The sequence below is a fragment of the Coenobita brevimanus genome, chromosome 6, assembly GCF_032717465.1.
Source record: "Coenobita brevimanus isolate Jiangsu-jjx chromosome 6, ASM3271746v2, whole genome shotgun sequence".
Taxonomy (NCBI): domain Eukaryota; kingdom Metazoa; phylum Arthropoda; class Malacostraca; order Decapoda; family Coenobitidae; genus Coenobita; species Coenobita brevimanus.
In genome coordinates, this window is record NC_136959.1 from 56,382,880 (window position 1) to 56,409,357 (window position 26,478).

Sequence of the window (26,478 nt, forward strand, 5' to 3'; positions counted from 1 at the left end):
GCATAGTTTCCTGTTTTCAGGACAGACTTTTTAGATATATTTCCTCCATATTAATTGTATTTTAAAACCTTTTGCTTCTTTCTCCTCCAAGTATATTTCCTTTCTCTTTCAGCCCTATCCATCATTTGTCTTCCACTGCATTTATCCTCTACATACCATCAAGTGTTTTCTTTCATATTAGTTGACACATTTGCAATATCACTCACAGATATAGCATTCCCAATAAAAACACATCCTGTATGTATTCCACCTTTTAAAAGATCTATTTGGTATTAGAAGTAGGCTGCAAAGTAATACTGTCTATCAATCAATCTATTGCCTGACGCCTCAATCCCATAAGGGGTGGCCACAAGCAAATCACCTCCGTGTCATCCTATCCAGTTCTGCTTCACTGCCTTGCTCCCAGCTCACACACCCCCTCTCTTATATCTCTCTCCACTCCATTCCTCCATCTCATCCATTTCTTATATACATTGTGTCAGGGAACGCATGTAGAGATTGACATGTGTGAAAGGATTGAGCTTGGTGGAGAGTCTCCTTGAGTTTGTGGAGCAGTTTCACCATTTGGGGGGACATGAAAATGTGCTGGAGATGGGGCTAGAGCTTTCTCCGTGGCTACAGTAAGGAGTGGTTGGAGCAAGTTCAGGGAGCTGTTACCTCTCCTAACATTGAGAGGGCTCTCCTTCCATGCTTTGTGTGTGGATTGTAATGTTGTATGGTATTAAGACCTGAGCAGTAAAAGAAGAGGATGTTTGTAGGCTCAGACATACAGAAATGACAATGATTAGATGGACGTTTATTGTGTCCTGTAACCCCTCTGTGGCCGTTCCCTCAGAGATTGACATCCCCCTCCCCCCTGCCAGCACCAGGACCATTTTTTCAAGTTTCGAAAATCAAATTGTTTTCTTTACAAATGTGAAGTGCACCTGTCAGTATAATTTTTAGCTTCCTAAACCCATCCTGTGATTCATAATGAATCGCACAGTACAGTATTTGTACATCTGAAATGACTGCGTACACACCGATGATAACTAAACAAGTGCGCCATACTAAGAAATACTGTATCCATATTTTTGCCAAAACAAAACTTCATTGTTGCTGAAATGGTTGGGAACAACTAGGAATATGTAATATGAACAAAACCTGTACATAATATGGGAATTAAAAAAAAAAAAATCACTGTTATCTGTGTTTATTGTGTTTATGCAAGTATGGAGTTAATAATCTGGGTGGTATAGTGTGTCAAACGAGAAGTGAAAGATGCTACTTTTAGTATGTTGCCAGATAAGGGTGCTGTTGTGTGTGTATTGGGTGAACTCTTATGGTCAAGATTAGCACCTCTCATGAGGGACTTAGCTTGAAGGAAAGGGAAGATTTTACATCCATATAGTCACCACGAGAACACCTCATATGTTGCTGAAATGCATGTGCAAAACAAGTAATATGTAAAATGAACAAATTCAGTACATTTGTGTACAGTACTTACGGTATAAATAAAAATATAGTATCGAAATTACAGTAAAACTTCGATATAATGGACTTCAGTAGACCAGAATTTGCTTTTATCGGAATCGAGGAGCTAATGGACTAAATTCCTACATATCAGAAAAAGTCTGATAAAGCCAGAAGCAGTCCAGACTGTCTGACCACTTCAGCTATGTTCACAACAATAAGATAAATAAAAGACATGTTTATCATTGTACAATACAGAAGTATACCTCGATATATGATACCCCTCGATGCGATACCCCAGCTTGGTGATGAGGGTAGAAATACCACCATACCCCACCTAACGATGACAAAACCCAGGTTTAACGATGGCTGATTGAATTGAGCAGAGGGTTTTGAGATGGTTTGGGCATATGGAGAGAATGGGTAATGAGCGATTGGTGAAAAAAATAACTAGATCTGATGTGAGAGGTGTAAGGCTAAGAGGAAGACCATGAATAGGATGGAAGGACAGTGTGAAGAGAGCGTTGGATGCAAGAGGGATGTCTGTTGAGCAAGGAAGAGTGGCTGTGTGTGACTGAAATAAATGGAGAGAAATTGTGATTGAAAAAATGATGACGCAGCCCTGAGGGGATATACTCTCGCATTTGGTCTGATCAGCTGATCAGGTCCGGTGGGGGTAAGGGGATGGGTTTATTATGATGTGGCAGGGGTAAACCAGCTCTGCTGTCGGGTCCTGCTGCGGATGTCACTGATTGCGCTGTGCAGTTGACCCTCGTGTGGTGTGGTGCAGTGAGGATCTGTCCCATCTCCCCTTTGGGGCTAAGATGCGAATGAATGTGTTTGAGTGGATGAGTAAATTGGGAGTGCGTCGTCCTGTCTCAGCTACCTCCCTTTCCTTGGGGGAAGCAGCCTAAGTATATAGATATAGATAGATAGATTTTGATGATATTTTAGACTAAAATTTTGTGTCTAGGCTGATTTCTAAACTTTTTTTAGACTTAGGTTAATGTGTTTTAGTCATAGGTGGGGTGAACATTGTTATTTTGAGGCAAGTTTGATTTTTTTCAGGGTTATACTTGACAATTGGCCACCCTTTGCGGGATTAGGGCGTCGGGCTATAGATAGATAGACTTGACAATTTTCATATTTTATTTTGGGTTTAGGTGAGTTATAAACTGCTTTTAGGCTTAGTTTTGCTTGTTTTATAGCAATTTGGGAGTTTAGGTTAGCTAGAAACTTGTTTATGGACTTATTTGTGTGGGTTTAGGATTTAATTGGGGGGGGAGGGAACCAAGGCTCAAAAACACATCCCTGTACTTTACATGTTAAATCTACCCCGAGATAAATACCCCACCTAGCGATGGGTTTTTACTTAACCAATTGGATCTTTAAACTGGGGTTTACCTGTATTACTATATGTATTACAGGCAAGTCCCAGTTAGCAGGCAAATGCATAATGAGAATTCACAAATACAAGGTCTTGAAATTCACGCCACTGCCTGTTTAACCCTTTAACCGCGGGCATCATTCCAGAATGACATTGAAAAAACTGGACCAAACCGCAGGTGTCATTCTGGAATGCTCATGAATATTTTGAATACCGCGCGTTTTTTCTGCCCGCCAATTGTTTCACGCAAGAGTAGCTATCAAGTTCTTTCACGCCAGCCCTCCCTCACCTCCCTCCTCCCACCCCCAGGGGGCCCACCCCACCCCTGTCCAGACATGCATCAGTCAGTATCTGTCCAGCTCTGTGCGTGACAATGGCGCTCCGTCCTGAGTCCTCATCTCTCACTTCCTCCTCGGAAAATCCTGGTGCTAGTGTGCCTTCGACCTCAGCACCGAAGAAGGAACTCCTGACGGCGAGGCAGAAGGGGTTGAGCACCCCAGAAATTAGGACAGAGCTTGATAAAACTGTGAGTGCCACAATGGATTGTGGCAGTGAGAGTGATACCCTTACCGCAAGCAGTGATGATTATGCACTTTTTGCTGGGGAACCGGTTATGGTTGAACAATTGGGCAGTGACAGTGATGAAATTGTACAGGTTGTCTCCCCCCCACCGCCCACAACTTACTCTGGAAAAGGGAAGGCGCCCATGGGGAAAATGGGTGTAGCACATGGGAAGGGAGTGAAGCGGAGAGCTACGTCTCCTACACCCGGCCCTAGCAAGCATTTCCCACCACTTTCCCATTCCCCTAGCCTTATCGCCCTCACATCATCTTCATCTTCTGCTGTGCCCTCTCCTCAGTCAACATCATCGGAGGAATATGAATTCCCAGAGCCTGCACAGCGAGGGAAGGCAGGCAGGGTAAGCAGGGCAGGCCGGGCTAGAACAAAGGGGATGCGTGGCAGCCAGAGGGCAAAGCGGGGTGATAAACGGGGAACAAAGGGAAGTCAGGCTTCACCACACACCAGGTCAGTAACCCACCTGCCTGCCCACCGCCCAGCTCCCTCCCACTCACCACCCTCCCGCTCACCTCCTGCCCCACCCATTGCCTCCACCTCAACTCCTTCTCACCAGGAAAAGAGTGCAACTCGACCTGACACTGCCACTGAACCACGCATCGGGAAAGTGGATACATTTGTGTGGTCTGACGGTGCTGATTTTCAGCCACACAATCCGCCGTTTGACATGACAAATGCCGGAATACAGCCTGCCTTCCCATGCAATGAAGGAGATGACTGTGGACTACTTCCTGGCCTTCATGGATGACTAAATCGTGCAATTTGTCAGCGATGAGACCAATAGGTATGCAGCTCAGTGTGCAACAGAAGGGCTGGGACCTATTGGCTCACCAAACCAGGTGTCGTGGTTGCCTGTAGGGATCAGAGAGCTGTATGTGTTCTTTGCTCTCCTGTTCTTGATCCCCCATATCAAGAAACACGAGTTGGAGGAGTACTGGCTGGTTGATGACATCACTTCAACCCCAACATTCGGGAAATACACGTCACGAGATCGGTTCCGACAGATACTAGGATACCTGCACTTCGCTGACAATGAAAACCCGTCCCAAACTGACCCTTTGTGGAAAGTGAGGGATTTCCTCAACAAGATTAGGGATCGATTTATGCGATTTTTCCGTCCTGTGCAAAAAGTCGTCATAGATGAATCCCTGGTATTGTTCAGAGGACGTCTCAAATTCATGCAGTACATTCCCAGCAAACGCCATTGCTTTGGAATAAAGTTCTTTGTGCTGTGTGACTGTGAGACAGGGTATATCCTTATTTTCGTAATCTACTCTGCTAGCACAATGGATGTGGACAGGAACAACCCCCTTGGCTTCTCTGGCTCCGTAGTAAAATTGCTGATGGAGAGGTATTTTGGTGGGAATCATGTGCTGTACACGGACAATTACTACACAGCACCGAAACTCGCCAAATACCTGGCTGAACATGGGATCGACACTGTTGGCACTGTACGGAACCACAGGAAAGAGTGGCCAAGTTTCCCTGAAGCATCATCCTCATCCAAGGGAGATGTGCACCTGAAGAAGTCTGACAAGCTTCTGGCGATCAGGTGGCACAACAAGAAGGTCGTGAATATGCTCAGCACCATCCACAAGGGGGAACTGCAGAGAACTGGGAAGGTCAGCTACAGGACGGGAGAGCCAATCATGAAGCCAGATGCCATCATTGACTACAATATAAATATGAGACTTATTGATAAGTCTGACATGATGATTGGCGAGATAGACTGTCTCAGGAGAAACACCCGATGGTACAGGAAGGCTTGCCTCCACATGGTCGATATGTGCATGCTCAACGCCTTCCTCCTCTACAAGACACAAGTCGGGGGCATAAGGCAACCATCCCTGAGACAGTTCTCCAAGACTGTCGTGCAGCAGCTGCTTGCAAGATTTGGTCAGGTGACGGCATTTGCCCCGAGGCGACACTCTGATACACAACCTGACCGTCTTGAGTGCCGCAGTTACATGACCTGGCACCAGCTTGTGAAACTGCCTCTCACCGCAGGCGGCAGGTTGTCACAGGGCCGCTGCAGAGTGTGTCATAACACCACACGGAGGCCTTGGGCGAGAAAAATGGGCACACACCAGTGCCAGGAATGCCAGGTCGCTCTCTGTTTGACTCCCTGCTTTGCCAAGTACCACTCTCTGAGTAAATACTGACAGTGACAGTGATATACAGTGACGCGACAGTGACGTGCTTTACCAATAATTGTATAAGGGATAATGTAGTAATGGATATTTGCCTAGAAAACAATGTAAATATTGGCCAGTATAATAAGTGATATGGTAATAAGAAAATCTGCGGCACTGCTGTGATTCTGTGATGCGACAGTGACGTGGTTTACCAATAATTGTATAATATAGTAATAAGAGATATTTTACCTTGAAAATTATGTAAATATGGCCAGTATATAAGTGATATGGTAATAAGAAAATCTGCGGCACTGCTGTGATTCTGTGATGCGGCAGTGACGCAATATAGTAATAAGTGCAGTGTAAATATAATGTATATTGCCCAGATTATATGTAAAATAGTAATAGAAGTTAGAAATAATTAAAACATTGCTGCTAACCAAACGTCAGTGAGCGTGTGATGTGGCAGTGACGTGCGGGCAATTACAGTGCCTTTTACCTACCTCAGGGAACACAGAGTGGGTGTTTATCGTATGTTCAGTGTTCATATATGTTTATAGTATTATTATCAGAGAGTGGTTGGCATTTGGTACTGGTGTGTGGGGCGAAAAATAGTGATTTTACATCGCTCACTTCTAACAGCACTGCCCGTCCAGTGAAAGTCCACAAAGTCATGAAACCTACATCACTGCAAAGCTGAAGGTTAGTACTTTCTAATGGTACCTTATTTTTTGCTCTAGCTTTATTCTGTGCAGAGTTATAAAGGTTTAAAGGTTTGTTTACATTTTGGTGGAACCCCCGCGGGAGAGGCCAGTCGGGTCAAAACAATGCCCGCGGTTAAAGGGTTAATGAGCACGTAAAAGCCCCCAAAATCCCAACTTATAAGAGTTGATACGAGGGTTGCGCCACAGCTGTCCACAGTGTTTACCTACAGCTGCAGCGCCACTAGCTAAGAAATGAGTCACACGCTAGTTCTGCGAGCCTCTTCCCACTTTATCTTCATAAACATTCTTCCAGCCAAGCATGCCCAGTCAAGGCCGGTCTTGAAGCGTGCCTTTTTTCTGTGCCCAGGATTGTGCCAAGTCAGTTTTGATGGTTTGGGGGAGGTTGCTTGGAGGCCTTGCTCCCAAACCCTATTTTTCCTGTATGTTCTTCACTTCGTTTAACGAGCATTCAGCTAACGAGCAAAATCCTTGCTTCCAATCGTAAGTTCGGGACCTGTCTGTATACCATTTGATTATCATAGTGAATGTATAATACAGTACAGTACTTCAATGGTAGTGAAATCATCATCATCATCATCCGGACCCCCTTTCCCACCCTAGGGCAGGGTGAGTTGAAAAACCATTGGTACAATCCGGACTGATGTCTGATATGTCAGAATAAGTCCAAGTTAGCAGGGGGAAGTCCGGATGTCGCTGTTATCGGAATTTTGCTTTTTCGTAATGGCTTGGGTCCCAGTTAGTCAGTTATAGTGAGGTTTTACTGCTTGAATCCCCCCCACCTCCCCCCCCTTTTTTTTTTTTTTTTTTTTTTTTTTTTTTTTTTTTGAGTTGTCTTCTCTTTTTAACTCTGGGTGGTATTATGCATGTAGAAAGAGAGGAGGATGCTATTTTCGGTCTGTTACAAGATAATGGATGCAGCTGTGTGTGTTTAAGAACAACCCTCATGGTCCAAAAACGATAAGGCCAGAACGTGGGCTGGGGGAAGGAGGGGGGAAGTGGTGGTGAGGTAGTAAGTTGTAATTGTCAGTACAATAAACAAGGAATATGAATATTATTCCTGGGGGGAAAAAAAAAAGGAAAACAATACAGTAAATGAAATAATGACACAAATGAGTAAATGAAAAAACAGCATACCTTTTATGCTTGTAGGGTTGTGGGTTGTAGAGTGAGCAAGTGCAAGGGATGCTTCTTTTTACAGGTCAGAAATAAACTGTGATAAGTAGTCACTGTCTGGGAAACACACTTTCTCCCATTTCTTAACTTTCTTTCTTATTCTTACTTACACTAGCACTTAAGGGGAGTGAAAGGTGGACATCTGCCTATGACTGATTCATGAGATGTATTGACCATGTGAGTGGTGTGGAGGGTAGAGTTGGTCATTGTCAGTACAGTATCTGTCAGACCTTTAATCCCATCCCAATTTTTTTTTTTTTTTTTTTTTTTTTTTTTTTTTTTTTAAATCATGCTGCGTCAACGTCACCATCCATGCTATAGTAAAGCGTTGTTTGATGCCAGTGGCCATTTAGGGGTTAATGCAAGACATGGGGGGGCTTGGATTGCAATTAATGAGTTGAGAGGAAGAATGGGACTTGAATGTATTGGTGTTGTGATGAGGAGGGGTAGATTGAGGTGGTTTGGGCATGTTGAGAGGATGGAAGATGACAATTGGGTGTGGAAAGTGATAAGTGTGAACATTGGGGGTAGGGTTGCGAGAGGCAGGTAATAAAAGACTTAGGATGATGTCATAGAGTGTAACATCAGGGATAAGGGACTGAATAAGGAGGCTGCCAGAGATTGAGTAGTGTGGAGATCTGCCATTAGGTGATCAAGACCGACAATGCAAGCATGTTGGAGCGTTTATAAATGATATGGTAACAACACTATTTGCCCCCCATTCAATGACCCAAACTCCGTTACTTGTTGTTCTTATATTCTTCTGTCTGTGATTTGTTTCTGAGCTTATCCCATTTTATTCTTTCTATGTGAAATCATCTAATGCATTTTCCTCCATGCTTCTTTCAGGTTAACTATACATAATGGTTATATAATCAGATGAACTTCCACTCCATCTTCCCTTTACTCTTGTGTCATTAATAATTCCAAGTATTCTTCTGTCTGCAGGCACATTTATCAGTTATGCATCTTTGCATCATTCTCTACAATTTGTTTGTACTGTACTCGTACTCAGGCTGTATACGTATAATTGCATGCAAGAGCAGTGTTCCCCAAGTTGATTACCTTTCCATACACGTGACATGAGAAATATACATAGAATGACGTGGTAATCTCTTCAGAGAAACTTTGAACAGTTATGATATTATTTAGTTACTTGTTTACTGAAATATTAATTGCTGGTGGCTCCAAATGAGGCAATAAAGCAACTCTAATGCTACCACACGTACTAAAAAGCTACCAAGTTTTGGAAGAAGACACTTGAATGTAAGGGGTGCAAATGATGAGGTGAAAGAGAGAGAGATTGTCCAGGTGCTTGAGGATGCGAAAGTGGATGTATGTGGATTAACTGAAACTAAATGGAGAGGTGAGAGTGTGAGAGAATGGGAGTATGGATGGGGGATATGTGCAGGAGTAGGTGAGAATGAGAGGGCAAAAGAAGGAGTGTGTATTGTTGTGAGTAACAGATGGAAGGAGAATATAAGAGAGTATGGATCAGGTGGTTCAAGGATTGTGTGGGTAAGATTGAAAGTTGAACTACAAATGTGGACAATTGCGTGCATGTATGCGCCAGTGCTGGGCAGGTGTGCAAACACTTGCGCACAGTGCAATTGCACACCCTTGCGCTCCGGTGATATCGTTTGTGCATTGCGCACCGCACGAGACCATGTGCAATTTTGCGCTTGCCACATGAAAAGGCAGGTGCACAAGTGCAAACTTAGTTGCACTTGCACAACTAAATTTGCACTTGCGCACCTGCCCTGTGGATTGTGCACTGTGCAATCCAAGGGACACGTGGTCTTGGGAGCTTCCCACATGGCTGGACAATGGATGGGGGAGGTTGGGTCGGGTCGCGAGGGTGGGTTGGTGGGGGGAGGCGGGAGGGAAGAGGGTAGTAGCATTTCTTAATATGCTTCAACAGAGATAATGTATTTTTAATATTTTTTAAATTATTATTAGTATTAAAAAATAATAAATATACATTATTTATTAAGATTAGCATATGCAGTTCCTTACAAAAACCATTAAAACATATTATTTAAATCAAATATCCACAGCCTGATAATTTATTAGGCTGTGGATATTTGATTTAAATACTCTGTTTTCATGATTTTTTATTTTTTGTAACGAATTACATATGCTATTGTATATCTATATTGAATTATTAAATAAATTGTCTTGACAAGACGAGAGAGAGAGAGAAAGAGAGAATAAATACGGGAATGGCAACGGAGCGTCCCTTTGAGTGAGGAGATAAGGCATAAACTTCGTCCCTCTTCTCTCTCTTATTCTCCATTCCTTCCCTCCTCTCTCTCTTATTCTCTATTCCCTCCCTCCCTCTTTCGGGGAGAGAGAGAGAGAGAGTTGATGATACAGTAATCACATGATCTTTGCCAATGCCTTGGTAAATACAGTATAGGCTGTTTTTCCCGGACAATGACTTACTGTACCTCAGTCACCGCAGGTGGTGGGCAGGTTGCTAATTTAGTAATTTATTTAATTATACCAATATATATTTTACAGTATTTCCCACAAATATATGAAAATGATTTGTGCTAGCGCTTTGCGACATTGCACAAGCTAAATATTAGATTGTGCACTTGTGCACAATCTAATTTTGGACATTTTTTGTGTATTTTTACCCTTCCACCGCGGGCTTGTTTTGCTTTGACTTACGGGTCCCGCAGGCATATTCGCGCTCCGACAGACTCTAAAAATAGTTGCCAAAAATCAGTTATTAGTCCTAGAATATTAAAATCACATATACTTATGGCACATACCTTCAGCTTTCTCCTTGGCTGTTTGTTGAGCCTTCGTCGAGTACCGTAGGACTTATGGAGACCTCTGAAGTTGGGTAACGAAGTCTCTACTTTACACTTCCCGACAACTAGTAATATGATTACCACAGCCTGATATTATCGCTAGAAACACTAATCTATGATTCCCAAATAGTTTGGAATCCATACTCCCCAAAAAAAACACTGTGAAAGCAATGAAAATTAGGAGGGCGTATGACCATCCCACTTCCGATCGTTCGCCGCTAGTGTTGTCTATTATTCATAAAAACACTCACAGTTTATATTTGTTACTATATAACTCTTATATATATCTGCAGTCTTTATCCATAAGTTTCCTTCAGTAATAGTAGTTTATTGTCACTGTAGGGATTCAATTTCTTTCAGTAAAATACGTAGGATTCACTTTCTTGTCCTGTATACTAGCATTGAGAGTGAATGTCACTTTCACCATCACTCTCATAACTCATAGTATTCATACATGCTAGAGTGAAACTTTCACTTTCATTACTCCTAGTATATATACTCGTATTCTTATAATACCACTCATTTACATTTCTATTTACGTTCTCTACTTTATTTACATTATTTACATTTCTATTTTATTTACACTGTGTTATGCACTGTCACTTGAAGTAACTTATAAAACTATTTTCCACTGTTCACTTATATTTACTTTCATTGCTTTCTTGCTGTTTACACATTATTTACACTTTATTTTCAATTCCACTTGCACTGTTTTACTCCATAAAAAGATCATAGTCACTCTCTATCAATTGTCAGCCCTTCACCTCTTTCCACACGAGGTTTAGTAGGGGATAAAGGTCACAGAGCCCTTTGCATGGGGTTATAAAGCGGCGGAAGTTAGCAGGAGCAAATCAGACATACTCCCACTTTCAAAGACAACAGTGAACTGATAGTGGTGGCCTCCTGCCGCCTGGCTAGGGTAGGTGCAATACTACCAACATCAGCCCTATGAGACCTGCTAATATATAGCAATGAAATGATTGGCAGGAAACCAAGACAATACATAATAAATTAGGTAGTTCCAGGTGAATGTAAATATCACTTAGGTTTCTCCCTTCCCTCCTTATATGTATATTTATTATGAAAATAGATTATATGGCATATTTCAAGGGGAAATAAACAGCAAAAATTAGCGAACTATCATGTGAGGTGTTGTCAGGTGATAATTAGTCAATTCCAGGTGTATGGCACTATCACGTACCTTATTTCTTTTTTGTATAAATTATTTGGTATAAGAATTGGGCATAGGGCTTAATTCAATGGATGAAATCAGTGGAAATTCCAAGGAAGATTTACTTAGCGTAGAATACAGTGTGGTGGCCTGCAATAATTAGGTAGTTCCAGGTGAATGTAAATATCACTTAGGCTTCTCCCTTCCTTTTTTATACAGTACCCTCGTGTCCAACACGCGTTAGTCCAGCACGATTCACGTCCAGCACGGAGAGCAAAAAATTAGTATTATATAATACGATTTAATTACTGCAACACGAGTGTGTTAGCATAACACGCACAGAGCTCTGAGAAGTGGGCGAAATCCGCAGAGTTCACCTCTAGCACGATCACCCCCGGTCCAACACGGTCATACTGGACATTCCCATGATGATGATAGCCAATGAAAACTTCTGATCAAGTAGCCTTCCCCGCCCGCTATCGTGACGTGATCGTGATGCCGCCCAATTAAAAACGCTTCTGCTGTCATGTGATGTTTTGTTTAAATTTCTCCCGCCACAGCGCCACTCAGTCGCATAATTCGCATTGGAAGGTGCTTATTTCTTGCTGCATTTTCTGCCCTTGTTACTGCATTTTACCCTGCTCACGATGCCTAGGAAGCCTTCTGAGAACCCCAAGAAGCGTCAGCACCTCCCTCAGGCCACCAAGCTAGAAAGCATCGAGAGGAAGAAGAAAGGGGAGAGGAAAGTTGACATTGTCAAGGCCTACGACATGAATGAAGCCAACATGAGGACCATAATAAAAAACCAAGACAAGATCCTGGCAGCCGAAGGCTATCACACGGCACTTCATACCAGGTTTGCCGAGGATACGATGGTAAATCAGAACGGTAACGTGGTAAAATTGCCGATGATACCACGGGCATTTGGAATTCATCTGGATGGATTCCTGCCGAGGATACAACGGGCAAAACAGTGTGACCAAAACCCAGGCGACTCGACAGAGAATGTATCGTACTACAGCATTGAACATTTAGCCTGACACTGAATACATATTAATATTTTAGAATAAATATCAATCGTTTTGAAACCCTTCTCATCGGCGTGTGTACCAGTTTATAAACAAAGTTGCTTCTCCTTATTCTCTACCAAGTCAGCGACAGCGATCACTTTCCACAGTCACGAGACGGGGCTCTGGCAACAGTGTGAGAAGCATGCCCTCTGCCGAGGAATACAGAGTGCTAGGACAGGCAGAAGCAGGACCATGGCTGTGGATGAAGATAGTGATTCTGAGTGTGATTTCGAAGGATTTATGAGGGAGGTTGAGGAGGAGCAACAGCCATTACCCGCTAGTGACGCCAGCAGGCATCCTCCGGGGACCCAGTAGGACTACCTGTAGCCTTGGATACCACCTTCCATTCCCAGCAAGCCCACCAACACTATCCTAAAAGGTTAGTTATCATTCATAGCACAGTACCATTTAATATAATTACAATAGTACCAATATATGTATAGGTATATGGTAGGTATTTAGGGTGACTTTTCCTAGGGTTGCTGACATAATTCATTTTTCCCCATAAGCTCTGTTGTTAGTCCAACACGTTTTTGGTCCAACACGTGACCCATGAATGACAATATTACCGTGTTGGACGCTAGGGTACTGTATATATTTTTATTACGAAAATAGATTATACGGCATATTTCTAGGGGAAATAAACAGCGAAAATTAGCGAACGAATGCACGTGAGGTGTTGTCAGGTGATAATTAGTCAATTCCAGGTGTATGGCACTCTCACTTACCTTATTTCTTTCTTGTATATATTATTTGGTATAAGAATAGGGCATAGGGCTTATTTCAATGGATGAAATCAGTGAAAAATTCCAGGGAAGATTTACTTAGTGTAGCCGGCCGGGCAGGCAAGAGGATAGGGTAATGGAGGGGAGGTAGGGAGGGGAGTCAAGAATGGGGAGAAATGGCTAAATTGTCAACAATGGATGGGAGTACAGATGAGATTAGGAGTGCTGACTAGTGTTGGACATTGGCAGTACTGATAGATGATACAAGCCACCACTTCAAAGCCCGGGCGAATTCAAAATAACACAGAATCACAAAAGTGTCGCCCCGCAGCATGATCCCTTGCTCCCAAGCGTCACGAAAGGGACGCCCCGCGTTAGTTAAGGGGTTAATGAATAACTCTGAGTAAAATGGTCCAGTTTTATCCCTGTTGGTGTCATGTGGTAGCCAGCGACAGTACCTACTGAATCCTTATAATTCATCATTCATTCATTGCCAGACGCCATGTATCCCAGACGGGGTGGCCAATGGCTTAGAGTTATTGTTTTACAGGGAGGGGCACTAATCCTCCACCAACCCCACTTGACACGTAGGGATGCCAACAGCATCTGGTGTTCCCAGGCGGTCACCCATCCAAGTACTAACCAGGCCCAACGTTGCTTAACTTCGCTGATCGGACGGGAAGCGGTGTACTCAACGTGGTATGGCCGTAATAAAAAGAAAAAATAACCACGCTAAGTGTCCGAAGTTAGGAACAAATTTCCTAACTTCAGACAGCTCTTCCAAACTTCAGACATCCAGGTATTTGCCCTTTAATAATGAGAATGGTTAATAGCACCTGTCTCTGGACACACTGGCCAAACTTTGGACACTTTAGAACTTTTTAAAAATGTCAAAAAAAATATTAGGCATTCGTGGCCCAAGTTATACGTATATAAAGAAAAATATCCAAAAATATCTTCTCTTCTGAGCTCATAATTTGAGATCACATTAAGATGCATCATAGCACATTGTAGTGAGGTATTCTGGCCATAAATATAACTAAGAACTCTTCAGAAACTTTTTCAGACGAAAAAATTATATAAAAATGCATTGCATATATTCCAAACTGTAAGGGGAACTGATCTCTCTTTCCTAAACAAAACTTCACTTAATTATCTAATAGCTACCTCACTGACTCAACAAATGCATACTGAAATGACGTAATATAATGTTAAACACTTCATACTGGTTCTAATGACACCCACACACCCACTAACACGCACACAAATCAACAGACACATGCACACACAGGCACATGTTATGAAGGCACCATGGAATGTATTAACAAGCTACACACTTGGGTATTATACACACACACACACACACACACACACAGAAACAAACATCCCAAATAGGCCTGTGGTTGAAAACACACACACACACACACAGAAACAAACATCCCAAATAGGCCTGTGGTTGAAAACACACACACACACACACACACACACACACACACACACACACACACACAGAAACAAACATCCCAAATAGGCCTGTGGTTGAAAACACACACACACACACACACACACACACACACACACACACACACACACACACACACACACTTTCCTAATAGGCCTGTGCTTGTAAAATACACACACACACACACATATGATAATTACAAAAAGGCAAGAAACGACTGTACAAGAATAAGGAGGGAAGCCCAAAAACAGTTTGAGGAGGATATAATAAATAAAAGTAGTGAACAACCAAAGCTGTTTTACAGCTATATCAGAAGCAAAACTAAAGTAAAAGATATAATACAATCCATTACGGACGAGGGAATCACTTATACACAAGAGAAAGATATTTGTGAAGCACTAAATAAGAATTTCCAATTAGTTTTTACAGAAGAAAAAAATTATGAGAGGGACTATGTGGAACACGCATGTCCACACATACTACCAGATATACAAATAACAGAAAAAGTAATACAGGAGGAGTTAAGTAGATTAGACAGAGGAAAAGCAAGTGGTCCTGATGAAATTTCATGTTGGGTATTACGAGAATGTGCAAAGGAGTTATGTAAACCATTATTTTTAATTTTCAAAAATTCCTTGAGTCAAGGTAAACTACCTGATATTTGGAAAAAAGCAAATATTGTCCCCTTATTCAAGAAAGGAAATAGACAAAATCCACTCAACTACCGACCAGTATCACTGACCAGTGTTGTAAGCAAGGTATTAGAAAAACTTATAAGAAAAGCATGGGTAAATCATCTAGAAGAACACAGTATGATAACAGAAAGACAGTTTGGTTTCAGAAAAGGAAAATCATGTGTTACTAATCTGTTGAGTTACTATGACAGAGTAACAAACACAATACAGGAAAGGGAAGGATGGGTGGACAGTATCAATTTAGATTTCAAGAAAGCTTTTGACACAGTACCACACCAAAGACTTTTATGGAAACTGTACCATCAAGGAGGAATTCGAGGCAAACTGTTTTGTTGGATGCAAGACTTTCTCATAAAAAGAGAAATGAGGACAGTACTAAGAGGAAACTACTCATCATGGAAAGAAGTGACTAGTGGAGTACCACAGGGTTCAGTGCTGGCACCAATCATGTTTTTAGTGTATATAAATGATATAAACAGTAACGCTGGAAATGAGAGTTATCTGAATATGTTTGCAGATGATGCAAAAATACAAAGGAGAATTACTAACATAGACTCTTGTAAAGAGCTACAAGAAGAATTAAATAAACTTCATGAATGGAGTAGTACATGGCAAATGGAATTCAATGTGGACAAGTGTCATGTAATCAAGTTTGGTAAAAGTGGAAAAAGACCTGATTGGGATTATAAGTTAGGAAATAAAACCCTATACACATCAGAAAGAGAGAAAGACCTAGGTGTGATTATCAATAACAGACTATCTCCGGCTGACCACATCAGCGAGAAGGTACGGAACATGTATACACTGCTGGCAAATATGAGAATAGCATTCACATACATAAATGAAGACATGCTAAGAAGGATAATAACATCATTCATTAGACCAACCCTGGAATATGCATCAGTAGTCTGGAGTCCTCATCTCAAAAAGCACATAGACAAGATTGAAAAAGTTCAAAGGGCCGCTACAAGATGGATACCAAGCTTAAGGGACCTAAGCTACGAAGAAAGACTAAATAAACTGAATCTACCAACACTACAGGAGAGAAGGAAAAGAGGTGACATGATAATGCTATATAAATGCATATCAGGAAAGGAGAAAATAGACATAAATGATTACTTAACATATGGAGAAGCATCAGCAAGAGGACACTGCAAAAAATTGCATAAGAAGAGAGGTGATAAAGACGTAAGGAAATTCAGTTTCCCAAACAGAGCAATTGATCAATGGAATGCACTACCGAATGAAATAGTGTGTGCCAAAACAATTCACAAATTTAAGGATAGGTACGATAAATATGGTTTAAGACACGGGACAGTACGAGCTTGACTCACTCCTGTAAAGATACAATTAGGTAATTAGGTAAGAACACACACACACACACCTATAGTCTGTATTTTTCCAGTAATATGTCTGTCCGAATTTAGGAATTTTTTCTGAAAAATACAGAGATATTCATTAAAACAGTCATAGCAAGATTATACATGTATATGTTTTAAAATAGTTTACTGCCCAGTACTTAAAACACTTTACCACATACAATCGTACTAATCATGTTCTTACAATTGAAACTGTTTGTTCTGTGTGAACAAAGTTTTGCAGGGTTAAAAAATGTCGATTTTTTTTCCATTTGATTCATAAATTTTTTTCACCCACACATATTCAAGCAGTTTAATAGGACTTATACATAATAGTCTTTAAAGATTACCCTACCTACCTATATCATTATTTTTTGAAAATATCGCACTCTCTTCCAATAAACTTCAATTATTATATTTTTTCGCAAAACGTCCAAGGTTTGGGCTCTGTCTGAAGTTACGGTGTTTTAAGGTATGCTGTTTGATTTAAATATCAATATTTTTCAGTAATTCCCCAAAATATATGCAAATGGTTTGCACTTTGCGACATTGTGCAACCTAAATATTTGTCAGATTGCGCATTTGCATTTGCGCAAGGTAGTGAACTGTGGATTGCGCTTTGCGCTTGCGCAAGGTCCTTTTTCGTTTTCGCTGCCCACCACTGGTATGCGCCAATGCAAGATCATGCAAGCAGAGTGAGAGAAGAGTTCTGGACAATTGTGGAAGTGTTCATGGAATGAGAGGGTGTTTTTGGTTGGTGACATGAATGGTAAAGTAGGGAATGTGAAGGTGGATGGAGTAGTTGGTGAGTGGGGTGTGCCTGCTGACATAGATGAGAATGGCAGTGCTTTATTGGACATTTGTACTGGGAAGGGGTTGGTGATAGCCAATACCCTCTTCAGGCACAAAATGATCCACATGTATACATGGCAAGTGATGAGAAGGGTGGATGGTGAACTGAATGAAAGGAAGGCAATGATTGATTATGTGTGTGTGGATGAAAGGATGCAAAGATGTGTAATGGATGCAAGAGCATACAGAGGTTGGGGGAGTGGACTTTCTGACCACCACCTCAGAATCAAGGTCCAAGTAAAATGGAGAAGAAGAAAAAGGGAAGGACGGGAGGAAGGAGTAGAGAGTGGATAGGTTACAAGAGGATGAGAAAAAGGCAGAATATAAGAGAGAAGTGGAGGAACGATTGGGCAAATATGAATTGGAGCAGATGGGGGACTTGGAAAGTGTGTGCAAGTTATTCACAGAGGAAATACGTGCAGCATGAGAGGTGGTGTGTGGGGTGAAGAGAAGACAAAAGGGGGTGTAAGGAACAGCATGGTGGAATGAAGAGGTGAGACAGGCTGTGGCACAAAAGATGAAAGCATATAATGAATGGATGAGAAATAGGGGCATGGAAGAAGTTGAGAGACTGAAGAGAGAGTTATATGTAGAAAGGAGGAGAGAGGTGAAAAGATTAGTAAGAGAGACTAAGAACAGAGTGGATGAGGAATTTGGGAGGAATTTGAGTGTAAAATGGAGGGACTGTAAGACAGTGTTCTGGAAAGAGGTAAAGAGTGTCAGACTGGGTGGCGATGAAGTTAGTTGGGGAGTGAAAGATAAAAATGGTAGATTACTAGTTGAGAAGGGAGAAAAAGTGTGCAGATGGAGAGAACACTTTAATGAATTGTTAAACATAGAGAATGAAAGTCATATGAGTATAAATGGCCGGGGAATGGTTGGGAGAAGGAGGGAGGTGAGAAGACAGGAAGGAATCAGTAGGATGGAAGTTGTGGAAGCATTGAAGAAAGTCAAAATGGGGAAAACCCCAGGAATTGATGGAGTGTGTGGTGAAATGCTGAAGCCTGGGGGAGAGATAGTAGTAGAGTGGATGTGGAAGATGTACAGATTGGCCTGGGAGGAAGGTAAAGTCCCAGATGATTGGAAATCAGCTATAATTATTCCCTTGTACAAAGGGAAAGGGGAAAAAAGTGTGTGGTAATCATATGGGTATTAGTCTTCTTAGTGTAATAGGAAAAGTATACGGTAGGGTACTTATTGTCTGAGTTAGGGAAATAACAGAGGAATTAGTTGGAGAAGAACAGGGAGGCTTTAGGAAGGGAAGAGGTTGTATAGATCAGATATTCATTCTTAGATCCTTAGTGGAAAAGTGTCTAGAGAAGGGAAAGAAGTTGTATGTTGCCTTCATGGATTTGGAGAAAGCATATGACAGGGTGGATAGACAAGGATTGTGGAAATTATTAAGAATATATGGAGTAGATGCGAAGTTGTTGAATGCTGTGAAGAGTATGTATGAGGGTGGTAAGGCTGCAGTGTGTGTGGATAGTGAACTGAATGAGTTTTTCTATTTGAAGGTTGGGTTGAAAGACACATGTGTCATGTCTCCATGGTTGTTCAGTCTGTATATGGATGGGATTATAAGAGATACAAGGTAGGGCAGTGGATGTTGGAGTGGCCCTAATGAGAGAGGGCAGTGTTTGGAAACTCCCTGTACTGTTATTTGCGGATGATACTAAGTTGTTGTTAAGTGAAGACGAAGGGGAGCTGCAAGGCTTGGTGGATGAGTTTGGGAGAGTGTGTAAGAAACAGAATTTAAAGGTGAATGTAGGGAAGAGTAAAGTCATGGTTTTTGAGAGAGGTGAAGTCAGTGAATGTACAGTGAGTTGGATGATGAGGAAATGGAAAATGTGAGTACATTTAAGTACTTGGGTAGTGTGATGAGTAAGGATGGAAGTTTGGAGGGTGAAGTGCTTGAAAGGGTACAGCAAGATAGAAAGGTTGCTGGTTCCTTGAAGGCAGTGATAAGAAACAGGGAAGTGAGCATGGAAGTGAAAAAGTTATTACATGATAGTATTGTGATACCAACTCTAACATATGGAAGTGAAGCTTGGACGTTGTTGGAGAGACATAAGCCAAGGGTGGGAGCAGTGGAAATGAGTTATTTGAGAGGAGCCTGTGGAGTCACATGGAGAGACAGACTGACAAATGAGGATGTGAAGGAGCGTTGTGGTGTGGATGTGGATGTGATAGGAAGCATTAGGAGAAACACACTGGGGTGGTTTGGCCATGTGGAGAGGGAGAGTGAGAAACTGATGAGGAGAGTGTATGTGAGTGAGGTTGAGGGGGAGAGAGGGAGGGGAAGGCCAAGGATGAGATGGAGGGATGGAGTGGAGAGGTATATGAGAGAAGGGGGTGTGAATTGGGAGCAAGGCAGTGAAATGGCGGGGGACAGGGTGATGTGGAGGTGATTTGTTTGTGGCCATCCCGTATCAGGGATTAAGGCATCTGGCAATAGCTAGATAGATAGATGGTAGTTATTTTCCCGTGGTCACAAAATGACCCATTACATCATTCACAGAGTCTGTACCAACTATTACCCATGAATATTTCCCTTCAGAAGCACTCAGTTCCTCTTGGACATATGCTTTGTCAATGTGCCAGTAGTTGGTCCCAAAATTTGCCCCCTTCCAAGTTTTGTATGGCATCAGCATCACTTCATTCTCCCATTTTTAAACTAAGCATGCATCTACCTTGAGATGATGCATTCATAATCGTTCATTCCCCACCATCATTCATCATTCCTTAACAAACCAGCTTCCTTTTTACTCCATCCACTAGTGCCCATTCTTGACATTATGCATGCCACACTGTCTTGTTCATTCACTCATTCCCTCTCGTCTTAAGATGTGTATATGGATGACAATAGACATTTCATAATAGGCGGTCTGAACATTTCGAGTTGTACTGTAGTAGTTGATGTTTGGTACAGTCAGATTTTATACCTCAACCTAATGTGTATGTAATATATTGCAGGTATTTGGTGCAGTTGTGTCATGCTCTCTTCATGTGAGTGAGCTATACTATGGCACTGGAGAGTCTTTCCTCTTCTCCTTCTATCCTGAATTCCAGTCCTACCCCTGGACAGGAGACAACACGTTCTTTGTTAAGGGAAACAATGAGTCTCTCATCGTTGGTGGTGGAGAGTAAGTTAAAAGTCTTGTTTGTTCATTGTTGTGGATCAGTCCCTATCTGTTTGACTCTTCAGCAGCCCACCTTCTTTCTCCAGTATGCCAAAATCTAAAGGAAGTTCATATTTCACCAAGTTTAGTGAAGTTACAAAAACCTTACTCTGCTGGAGTAGTTTGAATATCCAAGTGTTGGTGAGTTTGTTAGATGTTGGTGGGCTGTCTAATAACTGATTTTCAGTTAAGGTAATGTCACTTTTGCAAATTGGAAAATGAAGCTGTGTACAGTATAAGAAGCTGCATCATGGAAGATGGACACTGATTTTAGAAAGGGAATTCTGAGGAAGAAAAAAAAAATTACACTTAATGAACAACAGTGAAACATTTGCTTGATGTAGTAATTTTCAGTCAAATAAACACATGCCTGTCAGTATTGCTGTTCATTACTGTTTAGTTTTTGTTGTGTTATTTTTGAATTATGGTGTAAAAGTGAAAGCATCTTAACACTGCAGATCAACAGTATGGTTTTTATTTTGTAGAAAATACAGTACTTGTGATTGGCAAGAGATGAGATATTTATGTAAGAGATTGTTTTTGAACTTAGTGTAAGTTAACTCCAGCCAAAACTGAACACTTTTACATGGGATTTTTCAAGGTATTTTGATGGAAAAATAGTGCTTCTTTTAAGGCAAATAATGTTGAAGTGAAAATAGGTCATTTTTACTTATCGTGCCAAACATTAAAAGGATTTGACAATTTACAATTACCAGAGGGGTCTCTCTGAAGCTTAATATACAAATACACTGCTAAATATGCCCTTTGAGTGAATGAGTTAAGCCCATTTAAGCCCACAGAATGTCTCCTATCTTGCAAGAAATGTTTTGCCATTAGCTACAAAAACATACAAAGTACATTATCAGGCCAAAAGGTTTAAACTGGAAATGTCAAATATATGGTCACTACAGTATTTTATTGGCAACTGTGGTAGTCGGAATTGTATGTTACGGAATTAAAGTCAATGCCTTCATATTTCTCTCAGAACTGCCAGAATTTGCATGGGATTGGTGTGTGAAAAGGAATCTTTTCAAATGCTTTAAACTGTTGGGTTTTAAAATAAAACTGTACATCAGAAATCAGTCAGGCGCAATACATATAAACTTCACACTACTTTAAACGGCAAAAGATGACCGACGTTTAGAATTTGTGGTTTTGGAGATTTCATACTTTACTTAGGATGGTTGAAAGCATTACTTTATTATGTATTTTTATGCTGGGCAGTCATTTATTGGCAGTTTCCAGTATAGGCTTGACTCTTAAGTATGGAATGAGTATGAAAAATCAAGTGCATTTTGAAAGTAGATTGTTGTAAAAAACAGTGACACATCGGTATGCCGCTGGGTTACGTCAAGTGAAATCTTATCACTTTACAATTTATTGTATACCAAGGTCAGTATAACGTCGATTGATTGGGGATATGTTAGGCATTAAGGGCCACTTTAATCTCAAATCCCCCCAAAAAATTACCCTTTTAGGCTTGCCCTCAGTGTTGTCAGTAGCACCATACTTTCCACTAGAGGCAGCATCCTCGCCATACATGATTTCCATATCACAAGTTTCGGTGTTTCACACAAGAAATTGTTACTTCTCTTGATATTGCACATTGCACCATTTGTTGCCCACTTGCACTGCTATTTAGCAATAGCAGTGGTGCTTCAGTGGCCTTATGCACATGAAATGGAATGAAAGAGAGATGATCAGAGTGATTGTAAACACTGAGAGGCCATCTTGGTTCAAATGTTTCACTGTCGACTTGCACGGGGGACATTGTGTATGCACAAGATTGATGACCTCCGCCACCATGATTATAACTTGAGCAAATTTTGTAATTATCCTGATGAAACTGGGTATAACTTTTAGTTTGTTGTTCTGTCAGTTTATCGCATCCCAACCAGACGTACATTGAAGTCTGACTTTATATCAGCTGTATTTGGTAACTTGGGTGGATAGGATAAACATTTAAGAGGTTTCCACAAGGGATGAGAAGATGGTGATTAGGGAAAACATGGACATACAGAAAGAATGAATATGGATAGTTTACATTTGACCCCATGCCAGTGAGGCAGATGTGTTAGCTATGCTTGCTGATTGTATCATTTCATTTATAGGTGCTCAAATATGCTTGCATGTGCTGGCCTTTCTTACCTAATGGTGGCTCTCCATATTTCTCAGTCTCTGGCAGCCTCAATATTTGCTCCCTTATCTCTGAGGTCACACTGTAACCTCATTCCAGTTTTTTTTTGGTCCACTTCTTGCAGTGTGGAAACTGTGTAAGCAGATCCCCATCAGCCCATTATAATAAAGCTAATGTGTTAACCAAATATCTGGTTTGACTTAGACTTTCCCATTATAAATCATGTATGACCCTAACTTTCATTCATTCATTATCTAATCCTGTGTTGCCCCATGAGGAGCATTGGAGCCTGGGGCTAGGAAAGTTGGTCCCAACATTTAAGATGAGAGTGACCAGCCTCACACATCCATGAGTGTCATAACTTGGGCAATAAACCCCAGCAATTCCTTGGATGTAAACCTGCACTGGCTCAGTCTGATTGGAGAGACTTAATTACCCACTAAACCACCAGGCACCATAATTTGGTTATATGGTTACCACCAAGCATAGTAAATGGTTTCCTGGTGTACAGGAAACTGGCATGTCACTCAGTGTAGAGTCACTCGTAGACAGAAGGAAGAGGAAAGAAAGACAGAAGAGGAAAGAAGGAAGAGAGGAAAGGGTAGGCACTCAAGAGCTGCAGTACATCGAGTGAGTGGATAATAATAATGAGAATACTGTAATAATACAATAATTATCATCATCATTATCCGAACCTCCTTTCCCACTCTAGGGCAGGATGAGGAGTAGCAATGTCCAGACAGCCCAAATTTACCCAATCCAATGGGCCAGGCTTCCATTCACTCATTATTCAAGCCCCCGGCATAGCGGCTGTATTGGATACACCAAAAACATTCACCACGTTCTGGAGCTTCACACAAACGTATCCGATAGAGTCAGTCCGGACACTGTCACGTTAAAAAGGGGTGCCAAATCTCTGATCATGCGCTTTCCCTCACAATATTCATCCAGCCAGCTCGATCTCTTGTCAGTTCCCTAGCCTAACCAGCTTCCAAACCTCTCTTCCTCACACACTCATCCACCATATCTCTCCACCTTCTCCTTGGCCTACCTTGCCTCCTCCCACCTTCAGATTTGCTCAGATATACCTTTTTCATCACTATTGTTATCCATTCTTTCCACATGACCATACCATCTCAGTACACTCTCTACGATTCTGGTGTCCACAGACTTCTTCAGTCCATATCTTTCACGAATCAAATTATTTTACGTCCTATCCACTCTCTGTATTCCACATACATTCCTCAGCAGTCCCATCTCCACTGCTTTCACTTTTGACTTTTCATTTTCTTGCCATACCATAGTCTCACATCCTTATGTTAAAGTTGGCACTAACACTCCTTCATGTAAGCCTTGTGTAGCTGCGACACCCAAATCTCTGTTTGTTTCTTATCAAGGCCTTCATTGCACCAGCTACTTTTCTTCCTTGTGTCACTCTACTTTCCACTTCTTTTGCAGCTTTTCCTCTCTTTTCTATCACTGTACCCAGGTATTTGAACTCTCACCAATTGCAGTCTCTCCATCTACTGTAACATCACACTGGGAGTCACCGACTCTCTCTCAGTAACCATCACTTTACACTTTTCTACATTTGTGCTTAGGGCACAGTGCTCTCAGACATCAGGAAAATTCTGCACTAGTCTACCAAGTTCTTGTCCAGTATTTGCAAGTAGTACTGCATCATCAGCATACAACAAATTGAGATATTCCATCCATCACCATTCATAACCAATGCCATCTCGCTCTCCATTACTCGTGTTTTTACTTCTCTTATCACCCCATTCATATTTGTATATTGAACAACCATGGGGACATCACACAACCTTGTTGCATGCCCACACTGCTCATGAACCATTCACGTAGGTGCCCCTTAACCCATACACATGCCTCACTACCATCATATAAACTGTTGACAGCACCTAGCAGCTTACCATCTACTCCATACATAAGTAAAATTTTCTACAATCCTTCTCTGTCCACTTTATCATATGGTTTTTCCAGATCCATAAATGCCACAAACACTTTATGGTCCTTCTCACAAGCCTTCTCAGCTATCTGTCTCACTGCAAATATTAGGTCTACACATCCTCTGCCACTCCTAATGCCACCCTGTTCATCACTCACTAGGACTTCTGATATCACTCATACTTTCTCTGTAATAGTTCTTCCATATACCTTCCCTACCACTCTCAGTAAAATTATGCCATGATAATTCTTGCACTCACCTTTATTTTTGTACAGGGGTATAATCACAGACTTTTTCCACTCTGCCAGCAGTTTCACTCTTCCATGCCTTCTTACATATCTCTGACAGGCACTTCATTCCATTCTCTCCACTACACTTAATCATCTCTGCATACACCCCCAGTTGCTTTCCCATTTTTCAATCACATCACAGCACTCTTTACCTATGTGAGTGTCCATCTCCTGGCACTGCATTCCTTCTCTGCACACCCCCCCCAAAACCATTCATGTTTACAGCTGATTTGCTCTTTCTATTCCCATTCATCAGGCTTTCAAAATATTCTTTCCATCTGGCCCTTATTTCATCTTCATGGGTTAATAATCTGCTACCTACATCTTTCACACCATCACTTATCTTTCCACTTTCACTTCTACATTTCTGCACCTCTTTCCAGAATAACTTCCTATTTTCGGAGTAGTTTGCATTCATTTTCTTCCTAGATCATCATTTACCTCCTCCTTTTCCCTATTCACTAGTCCCATTATGTGCTTCTTGCTCTCAATATATTCACTTCTTATTTCAATTGAACCTCTGTCCTGTAACCATGCTTGTCACTTTTTCCTCTTTTCCTCCACTGCGTTCTTAATCCCATCATCCCACCATGCCATACCTTTCTTCTTTGTTGTTACTCTTGCCACACCACACACCATTTTAGCATTTCTAACTAAGCAGTCCCTATATACATTCCACAGGCTGTCCAGATCCATTTCATTCCAATTCACAGATTCTAACTCCTCCCCCACTTTGGCCCTGTATTCATCTGCCATTTCTTTGATCCTTAGCTTCTCAACTTTCAGTCTTTCTCCCTGACTGGTCCTCTCTCTGCTGACCCACCTCACTCCTCACACCTTGATCTTTCATACCACAGTCATATGATCTGACAGACCTCCACATCATCCTCTCACCGCCTTCGTATCAGCATCCATTCCCAGCATTGACCTCTCTACGAGCAGGTAATCAGTCAGGCTTCTTTCAACACGATTCCCATTGCCTTCATACCGTGTATATTTATGTGCATCTTTGTGTTTGAATTAGGAGTTACAAATGCACAACCTTCTTTCTTGACAAATATACTTCAGTCACTTCCCATTATCATTTTCTCCTGGTACTCCATTCCAGCCCATTATGTTATCCTCAGGACTAGTGCTTACTCCTCCATTCATTTCGCCCATTACAATCACTTTATAGCTCCTGGGCATTTCTCCCACTTCATCCTGCTCATCCCAAAACCTGTCTTTCTCACTCCTGTCCTCACACGGTGCATATGCTACAATTGCCGCCACTTTCATATTCTCAGACTTGAACTCGACATAT

The 26,478-nt window shown here is 41.5% G+C and overlaps 1 protein-coding gene and 1 non-coding gene across 2 annotated transcripts in view; one reads left to right on the top strand and one right to left on the bottom strand.

The window, feature by feature from the left end:
- Positions 1–26,478, top strand: part of mtd (TLD domain-containing protein mustard) — a 250,808-nt gene that overhangs the window by 220,300 nt on the left and 4,030 nt on the right. Inside the window, exon 17 of the mRNA XM_080272382.1 lies at positions 20,577–20,746. Coding sequence (XP_080128508.1) covers positions 20,577–20,746 — 170 coding nt within the window. The remainder of the gene's footprint in view (positions 1–20,576; positions 20,747–26,478) is intronic.
- On the bottom strand, positions 13,831–13,949 carry LOC145402591 (5S ribosomal RNA). Its single transcript, XR_013897824.1, has one exon. It is a non-coding gene; the product is annotated as a 5S ribosomal RNA (ribosomal RNA).